This window comes from Brassica oleracea, chromosome C6 (genome assembly GCF_000695525.1).
Source record: "Brassica oleracea var. oleracea cultivar TO1000 chromosome C6, BOL, whole genome shotgun sequence".
Classification (NCBI taxonomy): domain Eukaryota; kingdom Viridiplantae; phylum Streptophyta; class Magnoliopsida; order Brassicales; family Brassicaceae; genus Brassica; species Brassica oleracea.
Window position 1 is genome coordinate 37,615,196 of NC_027753.1, and position 21,357 is coordinate 37,636,552.

A 21,357-nucleotide genomic window follows, 5' to 3' on the forward strand; every position below is an offset into this window, starting at 1 on the left:
TCAGTCAAATATCCGTTTGCTTTCATCCAAAAAAGGAAATAGGTAAAACAAAAAACAATTAATATTAATCTCTATGTGACGTGACCTTACCCGCCGTCGACAAACACCGTTGATTCGATTAATTACTCTCTCTCTCTCTCCTCTTCCTGCTTAGGTCTCTCTCTCTACTCCTTGTGGCCGCCGGAGATTTTTTATTACATCTTCGAAAGATCGTCGAAGAATGGGAGTACCGGCGTTTTACCGGTGGCTAGCGGAGAAGTACCCGCTGATAGTGTCTGACGTCGTCGAGGAAGAGGCTGTCGAAATCGAGGGCATCAAGATCCCGGTTGATACTAGTAAACCTAACCCTAACAATCTCGAATACGATAATCTCTACCTTGACATGAACGGTATCATCCATCCTTGCTTCCACCCCGAAGACAGGGTAAGTTTTGTTCACTTTTGCAATTTATTAAATCAAATTCACATTAAAGTTTCATACTTTAGCATCGATTTGATATGGGTTTAGTGTCTTCGTGTAGAATGATATTTGGTTGATAATTAGAGTTTCTAACCAGACAATAAAGTTTCAAACTTTGATTCTGTTTCACTGATTCAGTATATGGTTTCCTCTCTGTGTGAGTAGCTCTTTGTCCTTATAATGACTTGTGTTTTGGTTGCAGCCCTCGCCGACAACCTTTGAGGAGGTGTTTCAGTGTATGTTTGACTATATCGATAGGCTTTTTGTGATGGTACGGCCAAGGAAGCTGCTCTATATGGCTATTGGTAAGTGGGACTTTTATAAATGAATTTCTTTTTAAACCTGCTAAGATAAAGTTAGTAGATTTTTCTTTGTAGCTTAAAGGTTAATTAATCATGTATGTATGTAATGTATGTATGTTTGAATTGGGTGGTATTAGATGGTGTGGCTCCAAGAGCTAAAATGAATCAACAACGATCTAGACGGTTTAGATCGGCTAAAGATGCTTCCGATGCTGTATGTCTCTTTCTATGCTCCCCCCCCATATACTGCCTTGGGGTTTCTACTTTGTAGTTTCTTCATCCAGACCAATCTTTTTTAGTTCTTTGTTTAATTTTTATCCAGACATGTTTGTTGATTTGTTTCTTCATTCCATTCAACGAGTCTCCTATCTCTCTGTTTGTTGATGTTTGTTAATCTTTACAGGCTGCTGAAGAAGAAAAGCTGAGAGAGGAGTTTGAGAGGGAGGGTAGAAGACTCCCTCCTAAAATCGACTCTCAAGTGTTTGATTCTAATGTTATTACACCTGGGACAGAGTTCATGGGTGTTCTGTCTATCGCCCTGCAGTATTATGTGCACATGAGACTTAACTATGATGCTGGTTGGAAAAATATCAAGGTAACTTGTGATGGTTATTAGATTTTGAAATTGGATTGAGTTTGTGACTAATGTTTGCTCTTACCTGAAAAGGTTATCCTCTCAGACGCAAATGTTCCAGGTGAAGGGGAGCATAAGATCATGTCATACATTCGTCTTCAAAGAAACCTCCCTGGTTTTGATCCAAACACTCGGCATTGCTTGTACGGATTGGTACGAGTCTTCTTCATCTTCTAAATTAATATTTATGAGACATTATTTGTTAGTTTTTCTCACTTTGACATTCTTTGATTGACAGGACGCTGACCTGATTATGTTGGGCTTGGCAACCCACGAAGTTCATTTCTCAATTCTTAGAGAGGTTTGTGATACAACACCCTTCTCTTAACTAACGTTAAAATGATGTTTTGTGATACTTTCTTCTTAACTAACTTTAAATGTCATCCCCATGAGTTAGGTGGTCTTCACTCCTGGCCAGCAGGACAAGTGCTTCTTGTGTGGTCAGATGGGCCATATGGCTTCAGACTGTGAAGGGAAAGCGAAGAAGAGGGCAGGAGAGTTCGATGAGAAGGGCGATGGTTTTGTCAAAAAGCCTTATCAGGTTCGTAGGATACTACTGTCTTTAAAGTGTTACAATATTGTCTCAATTCTTATGTCTTTTGTTTCTTTTTATTCCAGTTTCTTCATATCTGGATTCTTAGAGAGTACCTTGAGTTTGAAATGAGGATTCCAAACCCACCATTCGAGATTGATCTGGAGCGCATTGTTGATGATTTCATCTTCATATGTTTCTTTGTTGGCAACGACTTCTTGCCTCATATGCCAACCTTGGAGATTCGAGAGGTTTGTGTTTATATCTTTGTCAGCATTTGAAAATATTATTTAATGAAACATTTTTTTCCAGGGAGCTATCAACTTGCTAATGGCTGTGTACAAGAAGGAGTTCAGGTCACTGGACGGTTATCTAACTGATGGGTGCAAGGTACTTACTCAGATACATGTTCAATTCAGTTCACCTTTAAGTGACATGGTTTTGACTTTTATCCTTTTTTTTTTTTACTTTGATCCTCTCCAGCCAAACTTGAAGAGAGTGGAACAGTTTATTCAAGCTGTAGGATCATTCGAAGATAAGATATTTCAGAAAAGAGCCAGGTTACATCAGGTACAATCATTTGAATCTCTTGTTAAGTATCTGATATAATTTGTTCTGTGTGTTAATCGTTCTGGTTTATTATCAGAGGCAAGCGGAGAGAATAAAGGGAGATAAAGCTCGGAAAAAGAGAATGGATGACGAAGCTCCGACGGTTCAACCGGAGTCTCTTGTTCCGGTTGAGAGATTCAGCGGCTCTCGACTTGCTTCTGCTCCTGCGCCTTCACCGTTTCAGTCTAATGGTGGAGGAAGGTCTGCTCCTCCTCCTTCAAAAGTTAGACGCTTATCTTCAGGATCCAGTATTGGTGCTGCTATTGTTGATGTGGAGAACAGTCTTGAACCTGACGTATGCATTCCTCTCTCTCTGAAGTTTTATGTGACGTTATTAAGTGAAAGGTTATTTAATTTTTGTGTTGTTAAATCAGGAAAACGAGAACAAAGAAGAGTTGAAGACAAAGCTCAAGGAGGTGATCCGTGAGAAATCTGATGCTTTCAACTCAGATACTCATGAAGAGGATAAGGTTAGATTAGATTCTTTAATTTACCCTTTGGTTGTCTCTTTTGTTCTGAATGTGGTTTATATATTTACAACAGGTGAAGCTAGGGGAGCCTGGATGGAGAGAGAGATATTATGAAGAGAAGTTCTCAGTTACAACCATTGAAGAGATGGAGAGACTACGAAAGGATGTTGTGAGTTTTTGAGAACGATAAAATGTTGTGATTCCATTCCTAGAGAGGTGGTTCTAATATGTCTAAACATTCTTTTGTTTGCAGGTTTTGAAGTACACAGAAGGCCTTTGTTGGGTCATGCATTACTACATGGAAGGTGTTTGCTCTTGGCAGTGGTTAGTTCTGAGTTCCTACTCTTAGATATTTTTTTTGGATTGCTTTCTTGATGCTATCTATGCTGATGCCTCTGTACTTTGATATTATAGGTTTTATCCTTACCATTACGCACCATTTGCTTCTGATCTGAAGGATCTGGAAGAGCTGGATATCAAGTTTGAGTTAGGAACTCCGTTTAAGCCTTTCAATCAACTTCTTGGGGTGTTCCCAGCTGCAAGGTTGAGCAACATTCTTTTTTTTATATCTTTCTTCCACATTCTTGTTTAATTTGTAACGGTATATCTGTAACTGTTACTTCTTTTGGTCAGTGCGCATGCTCTTCCAGAGCGCTATAGGACTTTGATGACGGATTCCAACTCACCCATCATTGATTTTTACCCAACTGGTATGTGTTTCCTTCCCTCGAAAAGATTCTATCTTCTCACTCAATGTTAAAAAGTATATCTCTCTTTATTCTATTTTCCAGATTTTGAAGTTGATATGAATGGAAAGCGTTACTCCTGGCAGGTAAGCTCACCATCTTTCCTGAGCTCTTACACACTCTTGTATTGGAATCACAATCACTATATCTGAATTATTGTAACTTTTTTTCCTCAAAGGGTATTGCTAAGCTGCCTTTCATTGATGAAAAACGCCTTCTGGAAGCTGTTTCCGAAGTGGAATTCACGTTGACGGTATGGTGCCAATACCTGTCTTTTATGTTTTCCTTCAGATCAAGATGTGTGACTTTTAAAAGAATGTTTTGTTTTCTCAATATGTTGTAGGATGAAGAGAAGCGTAGAAACAGCATGATGTGTGACATGCTATTCATCGCAACGTCTCATCGCCTTGCTGAACTCATCTTTTCCCTTGACAACCATTGTCGGCGACTGAGTGAACGGGAGAGACTAGACTATAAGGCTAGGATCAGACCTGAGCTCAGGTTTGTAAATCAAATTAAAACATGTCTCTCTTTTATCTTTTTATTTTAATGACTCCATGGTGAATAAAAAAATATGAACTACTTTGCAGTGATGGTATGAACGGCTACTTGACTCCCTGTTCAGGGGAGACTCACCCTCCTGTGTTTAGGTCCCCAGTGGAGGGTAAGGAGGACATCTTGGACAACCAAGTCATGTGAGATCACCAAACCTTGGCTTTTTTCAAAAAATGTTCAAAAACATTCGAAACTGATTTATAATCTTCTTTGCTTCTCAGTTGTTGCATTTACAGACTTCCGGATGCACATGAACACATAACCAGACCTCCTCCAGGTGTCATCTTCCCCAAGAAGGTACATCTCTTGTCTATTAATGTCCTCACCTTTGTGTGACGTTACATCACTAGGTAGAGCCGCCGGATAAAACATTCGCCTCAAGCCTCCAAATTTTTTATAAAAATTATATATACATAGAAAGACTCCTAAATTTGTTTAAAAAAAAAAAAATCAGGCTCCCAAAATATTGAAATCTTTATTAAATCGTCTATAACCCCCAAAATCTGTTAATATGTCGCTTAAGTTGGTTTTATCTCTCTGTCTTTCAGATTGTGAACATAGGTGACTTGAAACCCCCACCTGCTCTGTGGCATGAGGACAATGGAAGGAGACCGATGCATAACCACAATAATAATTATTATAACAACAATAATAATAATAGTAATCATCAAGGGAGGCATGTGGGAGACGCAGCGCATCGTCTAGTCACCAACAGCTTAGACAGGAGAACAGACCGGGACAGGTATCAAAGAGGAGATGCACATTCTCAGCATCATCATCATCATCATCTTGGTTACGGCTACAATCAACCACCGCAGCCGTATGTTCCACCGGTTCCTTACCAGCATGGTGGTGGCTATATGGCTCCTCCACCTGGCGTGCAAGGCTATGCTCAGCAACAAGGTGCTTATCAGAGTAGAGGTGGGTACCAGCCTCGTGGAACCAGTGGGAGGTTCCCGTCGGATCCTTACCCGGTTCAGCCAAGGGGAGGAGGCCACCGTGACAACAGAGGAGGAGGTTATTCTGGTGGTTACAACCAACACCATCATCAACAATATGAGCAGCATGGGCACGGTGAAGGTGGGTCTGAGCATTATAACCCACGAGAGTATGGTGGTCAGCAGCATCACCGTCAGCATCAGCAAGGTGGTGATCGCAGAGGAAGTCATCATCGTGGTCGTTATTAAGCAGAGTGACGTTCTCGTATGAATCATCATCAGGTGTAGTGTTGAGCTTAGTTTCATATGGTTTTGTTGTATCATTTAGAATTTGAGAGCCTGCTCTTGGTTTCTTTGGTTTAAAAGGGAGATAAGAGCAGCTGAGGAAAACTATAGGTGGTGGGGGGGGTTACATTAGTTTGCTTGCAACAATTTTTATTTTTATTTTTATTTGTATTGTATCCTTGTTTTTAAAACATTTGTTTATCTTTGAATAAACTAAACAGTGTGGTTGGTTATTTGGATTAATGATTTTCGAGTTAATTTTCTATGTTTTATGATTCTAGAAAATTGTTGCAAGTTTGAAGCATGAATAACAAACAAATAATGATTTTGGAATCTAAACGGTTTAGACTAAACCTCTTATTAAGATCAGAAAAATGTGGAAGGGAACAATTGGATCTTAGTTTTAAGGTTCTTCAACTACTGATGTATATGTTGCTTCAACTTTTTAAAAGTTCTCATCAGGCGATTTCCCTCCGTTTATTATCATCCCTGAAGAAATAAAAGAAGTTTCTGATTAAACATGATGGTCAGAGGAGTTAAAAGAGAGTGTACGAATCAACTGACCTATTAATATCCAGAGGACCTTCTTCAGACTGCTTTTCCAGCCACTTAACGCATCCTGTGTTAGCAGGAAGTAATGATCCAGCTATATGCATCACCTCTTCATCAAAACTGCACAATCAGACGAGAGTGTTCCCAGCAGCATTAGACCAACACTAACACATTCAAGCAGATGAGAAGCTAACCTTTGGACTTGAAGGCGTAACATAGTTCCAACCTTTAGTGAATGCCGTTTATGCGATCTGCTCATAAAACAACCTTCACCATTTCTCTGAATAGAACCAAAAAAAAAAAAAAAAAGATTAATAGTCTCTCTAACAAGTTGGATCAAAACATTCAAGACTTGTTACAATATCATTTTGAAATTTTAAATATCAAAAGAATGAAACTTTCAAGAGAAGAAAAGGAACTAACTGGAATAGAAGGGATCTGAGCTCGCGACAGACGGCGTTAAACACGTTCCCACACTTGGAAGGATGAATGTAAACCATCAGGTCCGTGTCTTACATCTTTAACCCCTCCATCATGGAACCACTGTTCATTCAAATGCTTCACTTTCTGAGAAACTGAACAATATGGCACACTTAAGTTCTGTTCCTTCCAAGTCTCGTACTAACCAAAACAGAACTTCAAGTCTCGAGCAGACAGAAGAGAACCTCACCTTCGATGATTAGAGGGCTTTACTTCTTTTAATTTCAAAGCCACGACAAGACAAAGACAAAAGTGTTTTAAGTTCAAACACAAAATAAACCGGTTCTTTGTCGCGTTTAAACCGGTCAAAACAGTTTGGTTATTTTAAACTAACCAAAAGCAATTAGTTATTGTATTTGTACCTTGTTTACAACAAACTTACAATACAACAACACTACTCATCAATATATCAAAGCAATACACAACGTGAATATACATACACACACACACATCAGGAGGACAAAAGAAAAACGAAGCAATGTGTGATTTTAACAAAGGATATGATGGCTCACTTCAATGACTGTAGAGCAGAAGAGGTAGTGACAAGGCTAGACAAGAGACCAACGAGTAAGGCATTGTTATAAGTCGTTGGCTCGTTCTGCCTCACATTCTCTCTTGAGTCGCTGAACGTCTCGTTCAAGTAAGGCCCACCCACGAGTGCACCATACGCTATGTTTGGGTTTGGTTTGGTCGAGTTAAAATACTTGAACCCATCTAAGCACCCTGTGGTTGCATCTGCAGGTATCGAAGCGCCTCTATGATGGATGTATTCTGGGTACTTGTCTCCATAACCGACCACGAAGCTCATTCCCATCGGATTCTTCCCCAATATGTAATCAGCCTTAAACAAAAAACTATATATATTAAGACTTTTATTATTCCCTCTTCCCTCCGATAAAATTTTCGTTACAAAATAAGTGTTATTTTAAAAATTTCAAAACAATTTATGTTATTAATTTATCTTTTTTATCTCTACATAAATTAAGAAAAAAAAATAAAACAATAAATTCTAATAGTTTAATAAAGGCAAAACTGAACATTTAACCATTTTCTTAATAAGGCTAAAAAAAATCGAACTACATCTAATTTGAAACGGAGAGAGTATTAAGTTGTTGTTACCTGTGATTTGGCGAAATCTCTGAGCTCTGTTGCTTTAAAGATCTTCCCGTTGCAAGAGATCTTATGGATACGTGAAGTGAGCATGTAATCACTGAAGAGTGAGGCCAAGAACGCTGCGGAAACGGATTGTTGCAGCGGGTTCCAGTCACTGACCAGTACAAGACCACTGTTTGATCTACTAGTAGTAGCTGTTGGAGATTTTGGTAGAAGACCGCACATTACAGCTTTAGCTGTACCTCTGTAACTTGCAAGTGCCTTGCTTCCTGATAAATCTTTTTTAAAGAAGAGTAGCCTTGACAATAGTACCTGCATATGGAAAGCATTAATGTTAATTGACTAAATAAATAAAAAAAGATGCTTTATTCTTCATCTTACAAGCTACCTGTGTTCCTGCAAGCTTGTCGTCCCAACTGAACCAAGTCGGGTTACCAAAACGAGCAAACTCGTTTCCATGTTTACTGACATAGTCCAGATAAGTTTTCTCCTCCGTCGCGTGGTACAACCAGCTAGCCGCCCATAGCAGCTCGTCACCGTACCCCGTGGAGTTATAAAACTTCTGAACCTCAGGTACGTTCACACTGTATAAGCCTCTTTTGGAATCAGCGAACTCAAACAACTGCCTCGCGTGTTTCAGAAGCGTGGCCGAGTACTGAGGGTCACTATCTTTGAACACCAAAGACGCTGAAGCCATGGCCGCAGCGGTCTCCGCAGCGACCTCGGTCCCTGGAGTGTCTGCATCGATCTTGATGACCGGTCTCTTCCCTTTCATGGTCTCTGGTCTCTCCCAGCAGGGATGATCCAACTCCGGATCTCCCACCTGGATGTAGAGCACGTTATCAGAAGGATGGGCTTTGATGAAGTAGTCGGTGGTCCATTTAAGTGATTCTTTAGCCGGATCAAGTAGGTTGACAGCGTCCATTTGATCAGCGTACTCGAGGATGGACCACGACAAGACGGTGGCGGTGAAGGCCATAGGGAAACCGAACTTGATGTGGTCGCCAGCGTCGTATAAGCCTTTGGAGAGGTCGAGATTGGCTTCGCTTCCGTCTTTGAGACCCGAGTCTCCTCTCCAAGGTATCGTATTGTTCACCAACTTGCCAGCTACATCGTCCAAAACAATCAAATTCAGCTTTAAAAAAAAGATAACTAGAGATTCAAGTAGTGGCTAAAATTTTCTTGAATTACTACCGTTGGAACTTCATTAATACTCTCTCCATTCGGAAATATAAAATGTTTAGAATTTTTTTTATGTTTTAATATGTAAAATATTTTCATATTTCTAGGTAGTTTTAGTTTTATCAAAAACCGTGTAACCAATCAAATTTAATTGTTCGATTTTTAACTGGTTAAATTGTTTTTAGCTTATAATTTTAATAATATTTTTTTAAAAAAAAATTAATAAGATAAAACATCTTATATTTAGGAACAAAAAGAGTAATTCATCAATGTTCAAGAAATAGCTAGACAATATTATTAGACCTAACCATTAAGCTGATTACCTAAACATGGATTATACTTTAACAAATTATTTATTTATCTAATATATATTAGATATTTTATTTTTTTTAAGTTTATAAAATTGTTTTAAGAACTATAAAAATTATATATACAAAATCAAACAAATATATAGACTTTTACACTAACATTGTTACTTCATTTACACCAATTTAGATTGAATTAAACCAAGCTAAACCGATTTGACGTCGAAGCAGTGTAAAACCGAGTTTTAGAACATTGATTCAGATTAAAAAACTTAGCGATTGCAGGAGAATTGAGAAAACGTGGAAGCAAAGGAGAGTTTTTAGTACATTTCTGGATGTCGAAGAACTGTAAGGCGAGTTTGAGAGCGTCGGCGTATTTCTTATCGATGGCGCCGGGAGGTCCGGGGACAGGACCAGCTTCGTCGTCGTCGGATTTATTCATTTTGGATTTGACCATGTAGACGACGGCGAGGATTACGGCGGCTAATACGATGAGAGCTATGAACCAACCGAAACAACCTCTTGACTTCGATTTCTCACTCATTTTTTTGCCGTCGGTGGAGTCAAAATGCTTACACCAGAGAAAGATTGGTTAGATCCGGTTCAATGCAGCTAGGTAACGGCGATTGGAGTGGAGGAATTAGCTAGCTCGCAAGATGATTTGTATATGTGATCAAGATCGATCGAGAGATGTCACTGTCACTACTTCAAATCAAACCCAGTGGTGGTTGTTTAGTCGGTGGAGTATCAAGCGGGGGCTTGTTTCAGATCTGTTATCCCTCCTTTTTATACTTCTCTTTTTTTTTCTGTTACATTGTAATTACTGGGCTTATATGGGCCTTGTAAATGTGACTTATTTTATTACGATTTAGTCACATTAATATGATAATTTTCTTAAAAAAGATCTTGTTCAGTATTAGCAGGCATGTTAACACGGGCAATTACCCATGGGTGGGTTTACCCAAACCCACTAATAATGGGTTGAGTTTTTACCCAAAGATTAATTGGGTCAACGGTATTAATTTTAAAACTCATATTTATGTTGGTTAAATATAAAAGGGTAATAGTGTATCCAAAGGTTTTCAATTATATATATAGATTTTCATCATTTTAATTAAATTATATAAATTTGTAAAAAACGTTTTTTTCTCCAGAACAACCAAAAAATGAATTTTTCCGCCAAAATCGTAAAATAAATTTTCTCACGGAAACCAAAAACGAGTTTTCCCGCCGAAACCGAAAAATCGAGTTTTTCTGCCGAAACCACAAAACCGAGTTTTTTCGCCAAAACCATAAAACTAAGTTTTCCACCAAAACCGCAAAACAGAGTTTTTCCGCCAAAACCGCAAAACTGAATTTTCCCGCAAAAACCATATAATCGAGTTTTTCCGCTAAAATCGCAAAATCGAATTTTCCGACTGAAAACCGCAAAATCGAGTTTTTCCGCCAAAACCGCAAAAAGTGTATGTTGATGATGATGATGATGGATATTGAAGCTGATCAACAACAACAACCAAAGCAAAAGCGACCATCAAGAAAGAGATGGACACCGTCTCTTGACAAGCTTTTAGCTGCCTGCTCTGATGGCTGGTTTGAAAACGGATGATGCCATGCTAGTATCACAGAACTGCATCAATGCACTTGACGAGACTGGGAATGTGGATGAAGGTTGTCTACTTTGCATCTTTAGACCTTTTTGAGAACCCTGGTGCTTAGAGAGAGACATTTATCTCTTTTCTTAAAGCTAACAACAAGTTACGCTTGACATGGTTGCAAGTTAAGTGCAGGAAACTTGCTCCTTCAACTGTTACAAGGTTATGCTTTCTTACACACTTGGTGAACAAAAAAATATAGTATTGTACAAAATTTAGACACACAATGAAAAAAGGGAGGAGAAGAGACTCTTTGATGTCTAGTCATCATCCTTGAACTCCCTGACAACCACCAGAACAGAAAGAACAACAAAAAGGTGTGTTAGGACCAATACAATGTGCCAAAAAAGAAAAGATCAGAGTCGTGTACCTTCGATCAAGGTATCGAGGTTGAACACCAGAGCCTTGACAAGTAGTGCAGGTCAAGGAACCAGCACCATCACAATTGATACAGCTCGACACTTCCTTCTCTCCTCCACCAAGCTCTACCGTCACGTTCCCACTTCCCACACACAACCTGCACTTCTCTGCTCCCATCATCAAGAACACATAATGTTCATAATCAGCTTATAAACATCACAAACAAGTTGCTTCTTGAAAGAGAGAGAGAGAGAATCGATTTTCACATACGAGCTCCAGTGCCATTGCAAGGAAAACAAGGCTGAGTGTTCTCTCTCTTAGCCTATGTAGAAAGATCAAACACTAAACACTGTTAAACTTCATTTCACACCAATGCACTCACTCACAAGCATACGCTTAAGTGCTTAACTAAACCTAGCTATGGATGAACACTGAGGAGAGAACGTGAAGACTCACGGCGTTATCGATCTGCGTCTCGTAGAAGACAGGGATTCCGATTCCCAACGCGACGCTCGCCACGCCTACGGAGATTGCGATTACCTATAACGAAAACCAAATTCGATAATCTCAGTGTGAGACCAAATCTGATATAGCGCAGGCGATAAGGATCTAACCGTGTTCGTGTCGACTTCTGATTTGATTCGCGGATAAGAAGACGGTGACGGCGAACGGAGATTCCTCGCGGAGAGTGAACGGGAAGAAGACGGAGTGGCATTGATTGGACGGTGGATGAACGGAGATTGAAGGCGAGGCGGAGACGGAGCTGATACTGGCATTTTTCGATGGTGTGAAGAAGCTACGCGCGCGAAGATGAGAGGAGGGAGACGAAGAAGAAGCACCAGTGGTTTTGGGTTGATCTCAGCCACTAGATTACTCACTGCGGCTAAGATTTGTCCACGTGGCCTTACTCAACCCTTTTTTAATTATCGCCTTATCCGGTACACACCCACCCGCTCAAAAATTGTAGAAGATCGTAACCGTCGAGGAATGCTAAACCAACGGTTGGAAGATAAACCGGGTACTGTTTCAAGTATCAACTTACAAGTAGAGAACAAAATATATTTTTGGAAAAAAGGATTCGCAAGTCACGATCGATACGAAACGCAACCGTTTGCTTTTGCCTCTTCCCTTTCTCCATACTTTAGTTTTTGTTGTCCTTATCATAACTCCCCTTCCCCTTCTCGCTTTCAACAATTCCAACGCTTAGAAACGCAAACGTCGCCGTTCACAAAGTTCGTTCCGAGTGTCGATCTCCAAATCATTCTTGACGTTTTTCTCACATAAGGTAAGTTAATTGATCAACCGTTTAAACTCTTGCTTCTCCATATGTTTTCACGAGTTGTGTTCGGTAGTGAATGTTATATGTGGCTTCTTCGTCTATGAACTTAGACAATAAGACATCATATATATGATATGTTTTAGTCATCAAACTATGCACTAGTCGATAACGTAACGTTGATCAGCAGTTTCTTTTTTTTTCTAATATTTTTATTATTACCAGGGTGGCTACAATGATTGGATCGTTTCTTACAAGAGGCCTTCTGTATGTTATAATTTCTTAAAAACCCTGATCTTTGCTTTTTAGGTTTCTTAGAACACACTAGTGAATGTTTTAACGGTTGACAGGATGGTGTTTGGATATGCATATCCTGCTTATGAGTGTTTCAAAACGGTCGAACAGAACAAGCCTGAGATTCAACAGCTCCAGTTCTGGTGCCAATATTGGTATATAGTTATGATCATCATAGTGTATTTCTTTTTTCTGTCTTAGTACCTTGAGGTTTACGTTATTGTATCTTGCAGGATTCTTGTAGCTGCTTTGACAATCTTTGAAAGAGTTGGTGATACTCTTGTTTCCTGGTAAGCTTTTTTTTGGTAAGAGTTGCTTTATGGTGTCTTCTTATTTCTTTTTTACCATCTTGTATGTAGGCTGCCGATGTACAGTGAAGCAAAGCTGGCTTTCTTTATTTACCTCTGGTTCCCAAAAACCAAAGTAAAAGCCTTTTGAGATATATATACTTAGAGAGAAATAATATCTCTTTGATTTTACTGGACTTATGTACTTTCTAATTTCAGGGAACTACATACGTTTACGACTCTTTCTTCAAGCCATATGTCTCAAAGCATGAAAATGAAATTGACCGCAGCCTGACGGAAGTAAAGACCAGAGCTGGAGATATGGCAATGATATATCTCCACAAAGCAATCAATCATGGACATACAAGATTCTTTGAGATATTGCAGTATATTGCTGAACAATCATCACCCAAACGTCAGTCTAAGGTACTAATTATGCTAATTTAGTTCCTTCACCTCTACGTCTCATTTTTTTTAAACCTTTTTACTGTTCTGAGTTACGGTAATCAACTTTTCTGTTTGTTGACAGGAAGGGAAAGAGATAATACCACCTGAACTTGGTGATCCAACTCTGAAGATGACACAAAACAAAGACACAGTACCTGAGACAGAGTCATCCACGAAGAAAGACTAAAAGGCTGACTTAGGTGGGAAAGTATTGGGGAAACACACATGGTTTTCAATACAACTTTGTGCCTTACTTTGTTTTATTAATATTTAATAGGACTAAATAATATCAAAACATAAATAAAGAATCATTTAAAAATCATATGTGGTTCGTGCAAGCTTCATATTTCAGATGTAAGCATGTTCAACGCAGGCACGGAACCATAGATAAGTTTTTTTTCAAAAAAAAAAAATAATTAAAAGCTGAACCAATCGCGGGTTACTATATGGGGTCCGCGAACAGTCAAAGAAACAGAGAAAAATTGATCCTTATTTGCTTACTTTTGTGATCGGTTTTAAAGGTTTAGGTGGAGCTCTTGCGTTAAGAAACCCAATTATAATCAAGGATAAACATGGTGCTTAGGAAATAATGGAACCCTTTATTGAAGTTGGTTTAGCATTATGGCCTAAACATAAATCCTTCTCCACACACCCAATATAGGCCCAATCACCAGCCCGTTCATGTTTCCATGGTCGATCTTTATTTTAAAACTGTACAAAGTAAATGTAAAGAATGAAAGTGCTTAAAGTAAAAAACGATACACACCATAGGACCACAGGGTTACAAGTTGTGACGTACCATCATTACATGGTTAAACAACATCAATATTTACATAATTTTCTAGAGATATTTCATACTGTAATGTACGTACAGTAACCAAATTAATTTGATGTAACATGTAAAGAAAGTCCCAAAAACAGTGAGTTGTCGAGAGACCAATAATCTAAGAAGCAAACGAATGATAGGTGAATCCACTATTAAGAGTTAGGGACCATTTTGAATAGAAGTTATTGTATATCTTATCTTCTCAATCAATCGCATTAACTGATGATATGAAGTTTGTTGTATGATTCGATTCAGTGTGAAACTAAAAGAGTGTCAGCAAGAACATCTTATATTTCACCACTCTTTTTTTTATTCTCTCTGAGCAACACAACAAATAATGAGAGAACTTTTAGGTAGTCAGTTCCAAGACCGGTCTCGTTTTCTCACATCTAATTTCCAACAAGTTACTTGATTATAGATTGAGTGTGCAAAAGAAATATAATGCAGTTGTTACAAGTTTGTTAGTATCAAAATAGATTGTAACTGTAGACTTTCATTAAAGTATTAGTATCATGCTTAGGCTTTTCAAAACTTAAAGCGAGTTAAAAAAGTTAACAGCGTCAAAAGACGTTATGTTTGAACTTTATTAGAAAATTGGTAAACAAAATGTTCGACCACATTATTGTTTAGTTTGTTTTTTAATAAGTTAATATGTTAACATATATGATGAATTTAAATGCTATTACATCAAGTTGATTGAAACCTAAAGTATTTATATATTATAACATGATGATATAGTTTGTAAATTTTTGAAATGAGGGATCTTGATCAATATTTTTGGGTGGGAGACGTAATTCAATTACAAACGTTACTCAAGGGATCCCTTGCGGGGCTTGATTTGGTTCATAAACTTTATGATTATACGAAATGGGGACACATTTGTCTCCAGCTTTTTATCTTTTATTTGAACCGTGTTGCCAAATCTTTTAAAACCCCTAATCACACGTGCACTTTAGAAGTTTAAATCATCGTAAAAGAATACATTATCAAGAGTGTAAACAAACATTTTGTATCTAGAAATATCTCCTCTTGTTTGTCACATAAAATCTAATATCTAGCAAATAACAAAAAGACTGAAGAAATTCATTAAAAGATCTATAATTGATAGCTATATTCAAAAATATTGTGTACATGAGAAGTTTTCTATCTCTCTCTGTCGGTGTTTTAAAAATCTTATATCGTTCGTGGCTCTGTATTTAATACTTGAAGTTAAAAGCACTTGAAGTTATACAAATTGGGAATTGGAAGTTCTCTTTACTGCAATACAAGATGGGTAATACTAATATTTATATCAGTTTTGAAGTTATATACGGGGAAAATTACTAACCAGAGACTAATGCTGATCATCCACGTGCTTATTAGAGATTCTTACTCTTCTTTAACATGCATGCAGGTGGAGTAAATTTTCTGTCAGTCCAATAAATTCCATTGTCACCGGAGTAACAATAATATTTAAATGTTATGCGTACGTAACAATTGGTTTTGAATTTCAAACTTGTTAACATACAAACACATTCTCAAAGACCCCGCGCGACTTTTCTTTGTCAAAATGATACCTATAATGCTATATAAATTATAAAATGTAATTATTTGCAAAATTAAATGAAAAGACTTTATAAATGATCTCTTATGAATTGTACAACTATGGTTATTAGAGTGGATGCAAAAGAGAGGGACAAATGTGGAATACGACAAGTGGGAAGGCCAAATCGACTGCGTGGGTAAATCCAAATATTGCGGCGAATGTGAAGGTCTTCGATTTTTACATCCGGTCAACGGTCAATTCTAACCCTTATGATTAATTTACTTTATGGTTTTGATGAATGATTAATACAAATTACTCAGATTATTGTGGTGGGTTTAATTGTAATTAATGTCACAACCTGAAAATAAGCAAGCTGAGTTACATTGTGTTGTGATTGTGAATTAATGCTATAATATTCTTTTATTTTGGCGCATTAATTTTGTATCATACTATTAGTAAATGCATTGTCCCATACTTCTTACACTAACTTCAAGTGTAACTCCACCACTATTTACTGTAGTGAAATTAATTTCTGACACCCTTAGGTATCTTGTCCGAAATCAAATTCTTATTAACACGAAAGAAAACATTTTCCAACTATAGATACTTATAGAGATACTGAATCTAACACAAAATACATACAAGTAGAATAAAATTAGCAGAATTTATATATAGGAGATTAAAAAACTAAAGTCATTGAAAACTTCAATCCGAGACAAATAGAACATTTGAAATTCGTAATCACAGTTCCAAATACGAAGTTTCCAAAGACCTTGTCTGTTGTTTAACGTGTAATCTTGATCTATTTAAACAATTGTTTTGTCCATACGTTGGAAACATTATTTTAGCAGGATTATTACTATATATTTGATGTACTATAATCATTTTTTTTCCTAGCTTATATGCGCCGAACCTCCAAAATTTTAAAATAATTTATATAAACATAATTAAATCAGAAAAACAAAGTATAATACCAATTACCAAACAAATAAATAGCAAAGAGTTGCTTGTGTCGCATTTCTTTCGTTGCATTTCGACTAATGCTAGCTTTATCACGTCAACCAAGTCAGCCCTTAAGAAGCTCAAACTGTAATGGAAAATTACATACGTACAGAAGCAGTTAGCTGTTAAAGTACATACAAGCCAACCAAGCTCGTCCAAAAAGATTTAATTTCAAGTTCTTCTAACTAATTTCTTATCATAAAAAAAAGCAATTCAGAACTCAAAAATGGATATTAAATACTGTTCCTGAGGAAAATACAGAATTAATTGCACTACAACTAACAAAGCAGCAACCAGATACCAAAATTAATTAGAAAGATTTTTTTCTCTGACAAAATAAGATATCTGAATATAGGTTATAGTACACTATATTGCAATTAAAAGCTTATAATTAAAAATGAATGAAGGGTAAGAAAGTAAAACAGTAAATAAAGAATTAAAGAAAGATAGAGCCCACCACTTTAGTCTTCCCTCCTTATTATCCCATCTTGGATCCATCTTCGATTTCAACACCAAAATAAAAAGCTTATAATTAAAGAACCAAAAAGAAACTCTCACATTCTCAAGAGCTTCTCTCTCAGCTCCAATGGCTTTACTAACTATCTTGCCGGAAAGCGCAGAACCTCCAAAACATACTCCGCCGCCTAGCAAACGCAAGAAACGCGAGAATCACACCGAGCAACCGCATAAACCGCAGAAACCACACAAACCTCAAAAGCAGAAAGCAGCAGCACCTCAGAAGCAACCGTCTTCATGGGACCAAATCAAGAACCTGTTGACTTGCAAACAAATCGAAGGGTCAAGAGTTCACGACCCATCCAAGAACTCTCAGCCTGCTCCGTCCACGGCGGCTAACTTATCACCTTCCAAACTCAGCTCGTCGTGCAGCTCCATCTGCAGTTTCCGAGACGTGGCTCACGGCAACACTCGTGTGGTTCACAGAGCAGACAACTCTCCGGACGTAGCTAAATCGGCTACTCCTGACTCGGAGACTCGTCTTCTGACTCGGAAACCCGGTCAACACGGCTCTTCATCTCGGTCTCTAACGTCTGGCTCAACTAGATCTAACGCCAGCGGAAGCTACACGTCCTCCTCAACGACGTCGTTCAGAGCCATGCAGTTCCGTAAACTCTCTGGTTGTTACGAATGTCACATGATAGTTGACCCTAGCAGGTAATGAACCACACAAAATAAAATTATTAACTGTAGTTATATTTTTGTATATTTTCATTTTATTAATTTTTGGAATTTTAGGTATCCAATTTCGCCTAGGGTTTGTGCTTGTTCCCAATGTGGAGAAGTTTTTCCAAAGCTTGAAAGCTTAGAGCTTCATCAAGCGGTTCGTCACGCAGGTAATGCTTTTTTATTTATTTGTTCTTTAGTTTTAGACTTTATCACTTAGTTAAAGGTACTATTTAATTAGGCTCTAGCTACAATATTAACTTTCTTATGTGTATAGTCACGTTACTAAAGTTAACCCTAGTATTAAGAAGACCTTTTTATTCATGTGGTGATATTTTACAAATGCAATTTGCTTGGTAAAGCAAAGTATATTTTGTAGAACTAAAAATTTGTTTAAGATCTTAGTCCATAGTGATGGATGATGATTAAACCTTTACTTGTTTAGTAGTATTCATTGAATTATTAGCACTATGTACACATGTTTTTGGTTAATAAACACAAGGATTTACCATAAGATTTACCATAATTATTAAGCAATAATTAACGAATATGTCTTCTTGTTATAGCATATACTCATTTTTTAAAGGAATCAAGATCTCAATGTTATTGTCGGTGATAATATCTACCAAATAAAACTAGGAACATTTGGCATTAGGCTAAAGTTTGTAATTATATTTAAATTCACATAAACTGCATCTCAAAGAAAAATACAAAATAGAAGAGGAATATTAATGGAGAAACAATACATTCTATAGTTTCCATTCCTGTCATTTTTGCTCGGAAACATTTCGGTGGGATGGGACCATTTGTACTATAAAACATGAACAGCTGTAACACAGTTCGAAACTAAATTTAATGTCACTTGATATTATTACGTGTCATATTTCCACTCGTTAGTACAAGAATTAAAACCTTCACCTGACAAACCGTACTAAAATCTTCCCTGATTTAAACGTTGTCGTTTGATTGCAGTTTCTGAGTTAGGTCCGGAAGATTCGGGTCGAAACATAGTGGAGATCATATTCAAGTCAAGCTGGCTTAAAAAGGACAGTCCAATCTGTAAGATCGAACGGATATTAAAAGTACACAACACTCAACGCACGATCCAACGGTTCGAAGATTGCCGAGACGCAGTGAAGGCGCGTGCCCTTCAAACCGCAAGAAAAGACGCTCGTTGTGCTGCTGACGGCAACGAGCTTCTCCGCTTCCACTGCACCACTCTGACTTGCTCTCTCGGATCTCGTGGCTCGTCCTCTCTCTGCTCTAATCTCCCCAACTGCGGCGTCTGCAACGTGATTCGCCACGGGTTCCAAGGAAAATCCGGTGCCGGGGGAGTCACCGCCGCCGCAAATTCGAGCGGCGGTGTGAGGACGACGGCGAGCAGCGGAAGAGCTGATGATTTGCTGAGGTGTAGCGATGATGCGAGAAGAGTGATGCTTGTGTGTCGTGTGATCGCTGGGAGAGTTAAGCGCGTCGATTTACCGGCAGATTCTACGGTTGAGGAGAAGAAGGCTCCGGTGGAAGATAACTCGACGGTTGGAGCTTCTACGAGCGGCGGTGTGTTTGACTCTGTGGCGGTCAACGCCGGAGTTTATTCTAACTTGGAGGAGCTGGTGGTTTATAACCCAAGAGCTATATTACCTTGCTTCGTGGTTATTTACAAAGTTTTAGAATCTTGAGTTTGTAATATTTAACGTCAGAAATAATTGTAATATTTAACGTCAGAAATAATGTTTTTTTTTTCTTGTAGTGTGCTACTGCTTCTAACTTTTCAATATTGCAGGGAGATTAGGTTAATCAAAATATCAGATCTTAACCTGCCCAACTTTTTATTGGTTATTTACGATGAAGTGTAAATAGGAATCCAAGCTAATGATTATCATTAAATTCATGATTAGTTTAGGAAAAAAAACATTAGTAGAGTGAGCCAATAACTCATGGTTATGATCAGCGAAGAAGTTATTGTGTAATTTTAGTCATGGCTTTTTTGTTGTTGTTTCTTTTCGGTTTGGGATTTTAACTCGGAAATGTAGTTTTTTTTAACCACAGTAACTTTATCATGGAGGTGTCCCACTGGGTGGGCATCAAATAGTGTGGGAAGTGGCAGAGAGTGATATAATTGCTACCACATGCGTACTCAGTAAATATTGTTTTATTCTCCCAAGTTCTTTTGCTTATATTTAGATTTTAGGGAAAGCTGATTTGTTTTAGATAACCATGCAAAGCTGTTTTTTCACTTAAAGAAAGACAGTATTACTCAGATAAGTTCAAAATTAACCCATATTTAGTAAAGGGTTTGCACGCTACAGACATTGGAACTTTCCTCGTTGTCAGAAGCTGCTACATTTGTTTATTTGGTGAAAAGTCAGTAATATAACTCGTTTGCTCTGAGGTTGCAAACGAAATCAGCGACATACGGCAGCCCAAACTCTCATTATGTACTGGTCTATAATGAAACTCCAGCCCAATTAACTTTGACTCCAAGTTGGCAGCATTTAAGCTACGGCATTGACGTTTCTATTAGGTTGTTGGATAGAACACCTGAACACTCCAGCTCCTGAGTTCCACTTAACCACTCTGTCGCTAGTTGAGACTCGATTGTGCATCGCAAATCTAGAGATACAAGCGTCGGTTATGTTACTATCTAATTTAAAGATAATCCAAACATGTTTGATATGGTAAACACGTTAGGTACATAACAAGATTTTGTTTTGTACAAACTTTTTCAGCTGAATATGCGCATTTTAAAGTAATTGATTCTATTTTTGTTTCAGTACTTTTTTCTATTAGAATGTTTGCTTCTGTTATTTTATATAAATAGTCAAATATATGGCTTGCGTGAGAGGTAGCTTGGGATTTAGACTGAGACGGATACATGTATTAAGCAACAAACGTCAAATTGGCCTTAGACCATGATTAACCCGGAATTTTTAGAGTGGAGTTTTTAGAGCATCCGCAACATATGTTTATCACGAGTCCTTAGCACAAAATCCTAGGTTAATATGAATACAATAATATTATAAAACCTACGTTAGCTAAGGATTGGTCCTTAATTAAGGATTATAAGGATTTGGTCCTTAGAGACGTGGCATCGTGCTATTGGGTCGGTGGAGCGGGTTTTCGGAGTATTGCAAGCTCGATTTGCGATTTTGAAAAACCCGGCTCTTTCATGGGACAAGGAAAATATATGGAAGATTATAAGAGCATGTATCATACTACACAATATGATAGTCGAAAATAAACGAGATGGATACACTCAGTACGATACATCTGAATTTGAAGAAGGAGACGTAACCAGAAGTTCACGGGTGGATTATAGTATCGACATGCCTACAAATCTCGG

The 21,357-nt window shown here is 37.9% G+C and overlaps 5 protein-coding genes and 1 long non-coding RNA gene across 6 annotated transcripts; 3 read left to right on the forward strand and 3 right to left on the reverse strand.

Moving 5' to 3' along the window:
• Positions 1-220: 220 nt before the first annotated feature.
• Positions 221-5,774, forward strand: LOC106300465 (5'-3' exoribonuclease 3). The gene is made up of 22 exons (XM_013736612.1): positions 221-424; positions 663-765; positions 900-976; positions 1,166-1,357; positions 1,430-1,549; positions 1,635-1,697; positions 1,794-1,937; positions 2,015-2,179; positions 2,241-2,318; positions 2,412-2,498; positions 2,575-2,832; positions 2,912-3,007; positions 3,081-3,176; positions 3,261-3,331; positions 3,422-3,550; positions 3,641-3,717; positions 3,799-3,839; positions 3,932-4,006; positions 4,097-4,254; positions 4,344-4,448; positions 4,530-4,605; positions 4,857-5,774. The coding sequence occupies exons 1-22, from the start codon at positions 221-223 to the stop codon at positions 5,493-5,495; spliced, it is 3,054 nt and encodes a 1,017-aa protein (XP_013592066.1). The 3' UTR covers positions 5,496-5,774.
• A 327-nt stretch (positions 5,775-6,101) lies between these two features.
• On the reverse strand, positions 6,102-6,580 carry LOC106296218. The gene is made up of 3 exons (XR_001261167.1): positions 6,507-6,580; positions 6,278-6,363; positions 6,102-6,203 (listed from the first exon to the last, which is right to left on the reverse strand). It is a non-coding gene; the product is annotated as an uncharacterized LOC106296218 (long non-coding RNA).
• A 302-nt stretch (positions 6,581-6,882) lies between these two features.
• On the reverse strand, positions 6,883-9,927 carry LOC106296219 (endoglucanase 10-like). The gene is made up of 4 exons (XM_013732300.1): positions 9,491-9,927; positions 8,065-8,783; positions 7,683-7,988; positions 6,883-7,404 (listed from the first exon to the last, which is right to left on the reverse strand). Exons 1-4 carry the CDS (start codon positions 9,705-9,707, stop codon positions 7,072-7,074), a joined length of 1,575 nt encoding a protein of 524 aa, XP_013587754.1. The 5' UTR covers positions 9,708-9,927; the 3' UTR covers positions 6,883-7,071.
• A 948-nt stretch (positions 9,928-10,875) lies between these two features.
• Positions 10,876-12,045, reverse strand: LOC106298626 (protein disulfide-isomerase LQY1, chloroplastic). The gene is made up of 5 exons (XM_013734764.1): positions 11,790-12,045; positions 11,632-11,715; positions 11,446-11,497; positions 11,186-11,342; positions 10,876-11,097 (listed from the first exon to the last, which is right to left on the reverse strand). The coding sequence occupies exons 1-5, from the start codon at positions 11,949-11,951 to the stop codon at positions 11,076-11,078; spliced, it is 477 nt and encodes a 158-aa protein (XP_013590218.1). The 5' UTR covers positions 11,952-12,045; the 3' UTR covers positions 10,876-11,075.
• A 205-nt stretch (positions 12,046-12,250) lies between these two features.
• On the forward strand, positions 12,251-13,779 carry LOC106299175 (putative HVA22-like protein g). The gene is made up of 7 exons (XM_013735304.1): positions 12,251-12,460; positions 12,677-12,718; positions 12,802-12,900; positions 12,979-13,035; positions 13,105-13,168; positions 13,252-13,458; positions 13,562-13,779. The coding sequence occupies exons 2-7, from the start codon at positions 12,687-12,689 to the stop codon at positions 13,664-13,666; spliced, it is 564 nt and encodes a 187-aa protein (XP_013590758.1). The 5' UTR covers positions 12,251-12,460; positions 12,677-12,686; the 3' UTR covers positions 13,667-13,779.
• Positions 13,780-17,326: 3,547 nt separating this feature from the next.
• Positions 17,327-19,763, forward strand: LOC106300986. The gene is made up of 3 exons (XM_013737284.1): positions 17,327-18,005; positions 18,087-18,184; positions 18,987-19,763. Exons 1-3 carry the CDS (start codon positions 17,419-17,421, stop codon positions 19,691-19,693), a joined length of 1,392 nt encoding a protein of 463 aa, XP_013592738.1. The 5' UTR covers positions 17,327-17,418; the 3' UTR covers positions 19,694-19,763.
• The last annotated feature ends 1,594 nt before the right edge of the window (positions 19,764-21,357 follow it).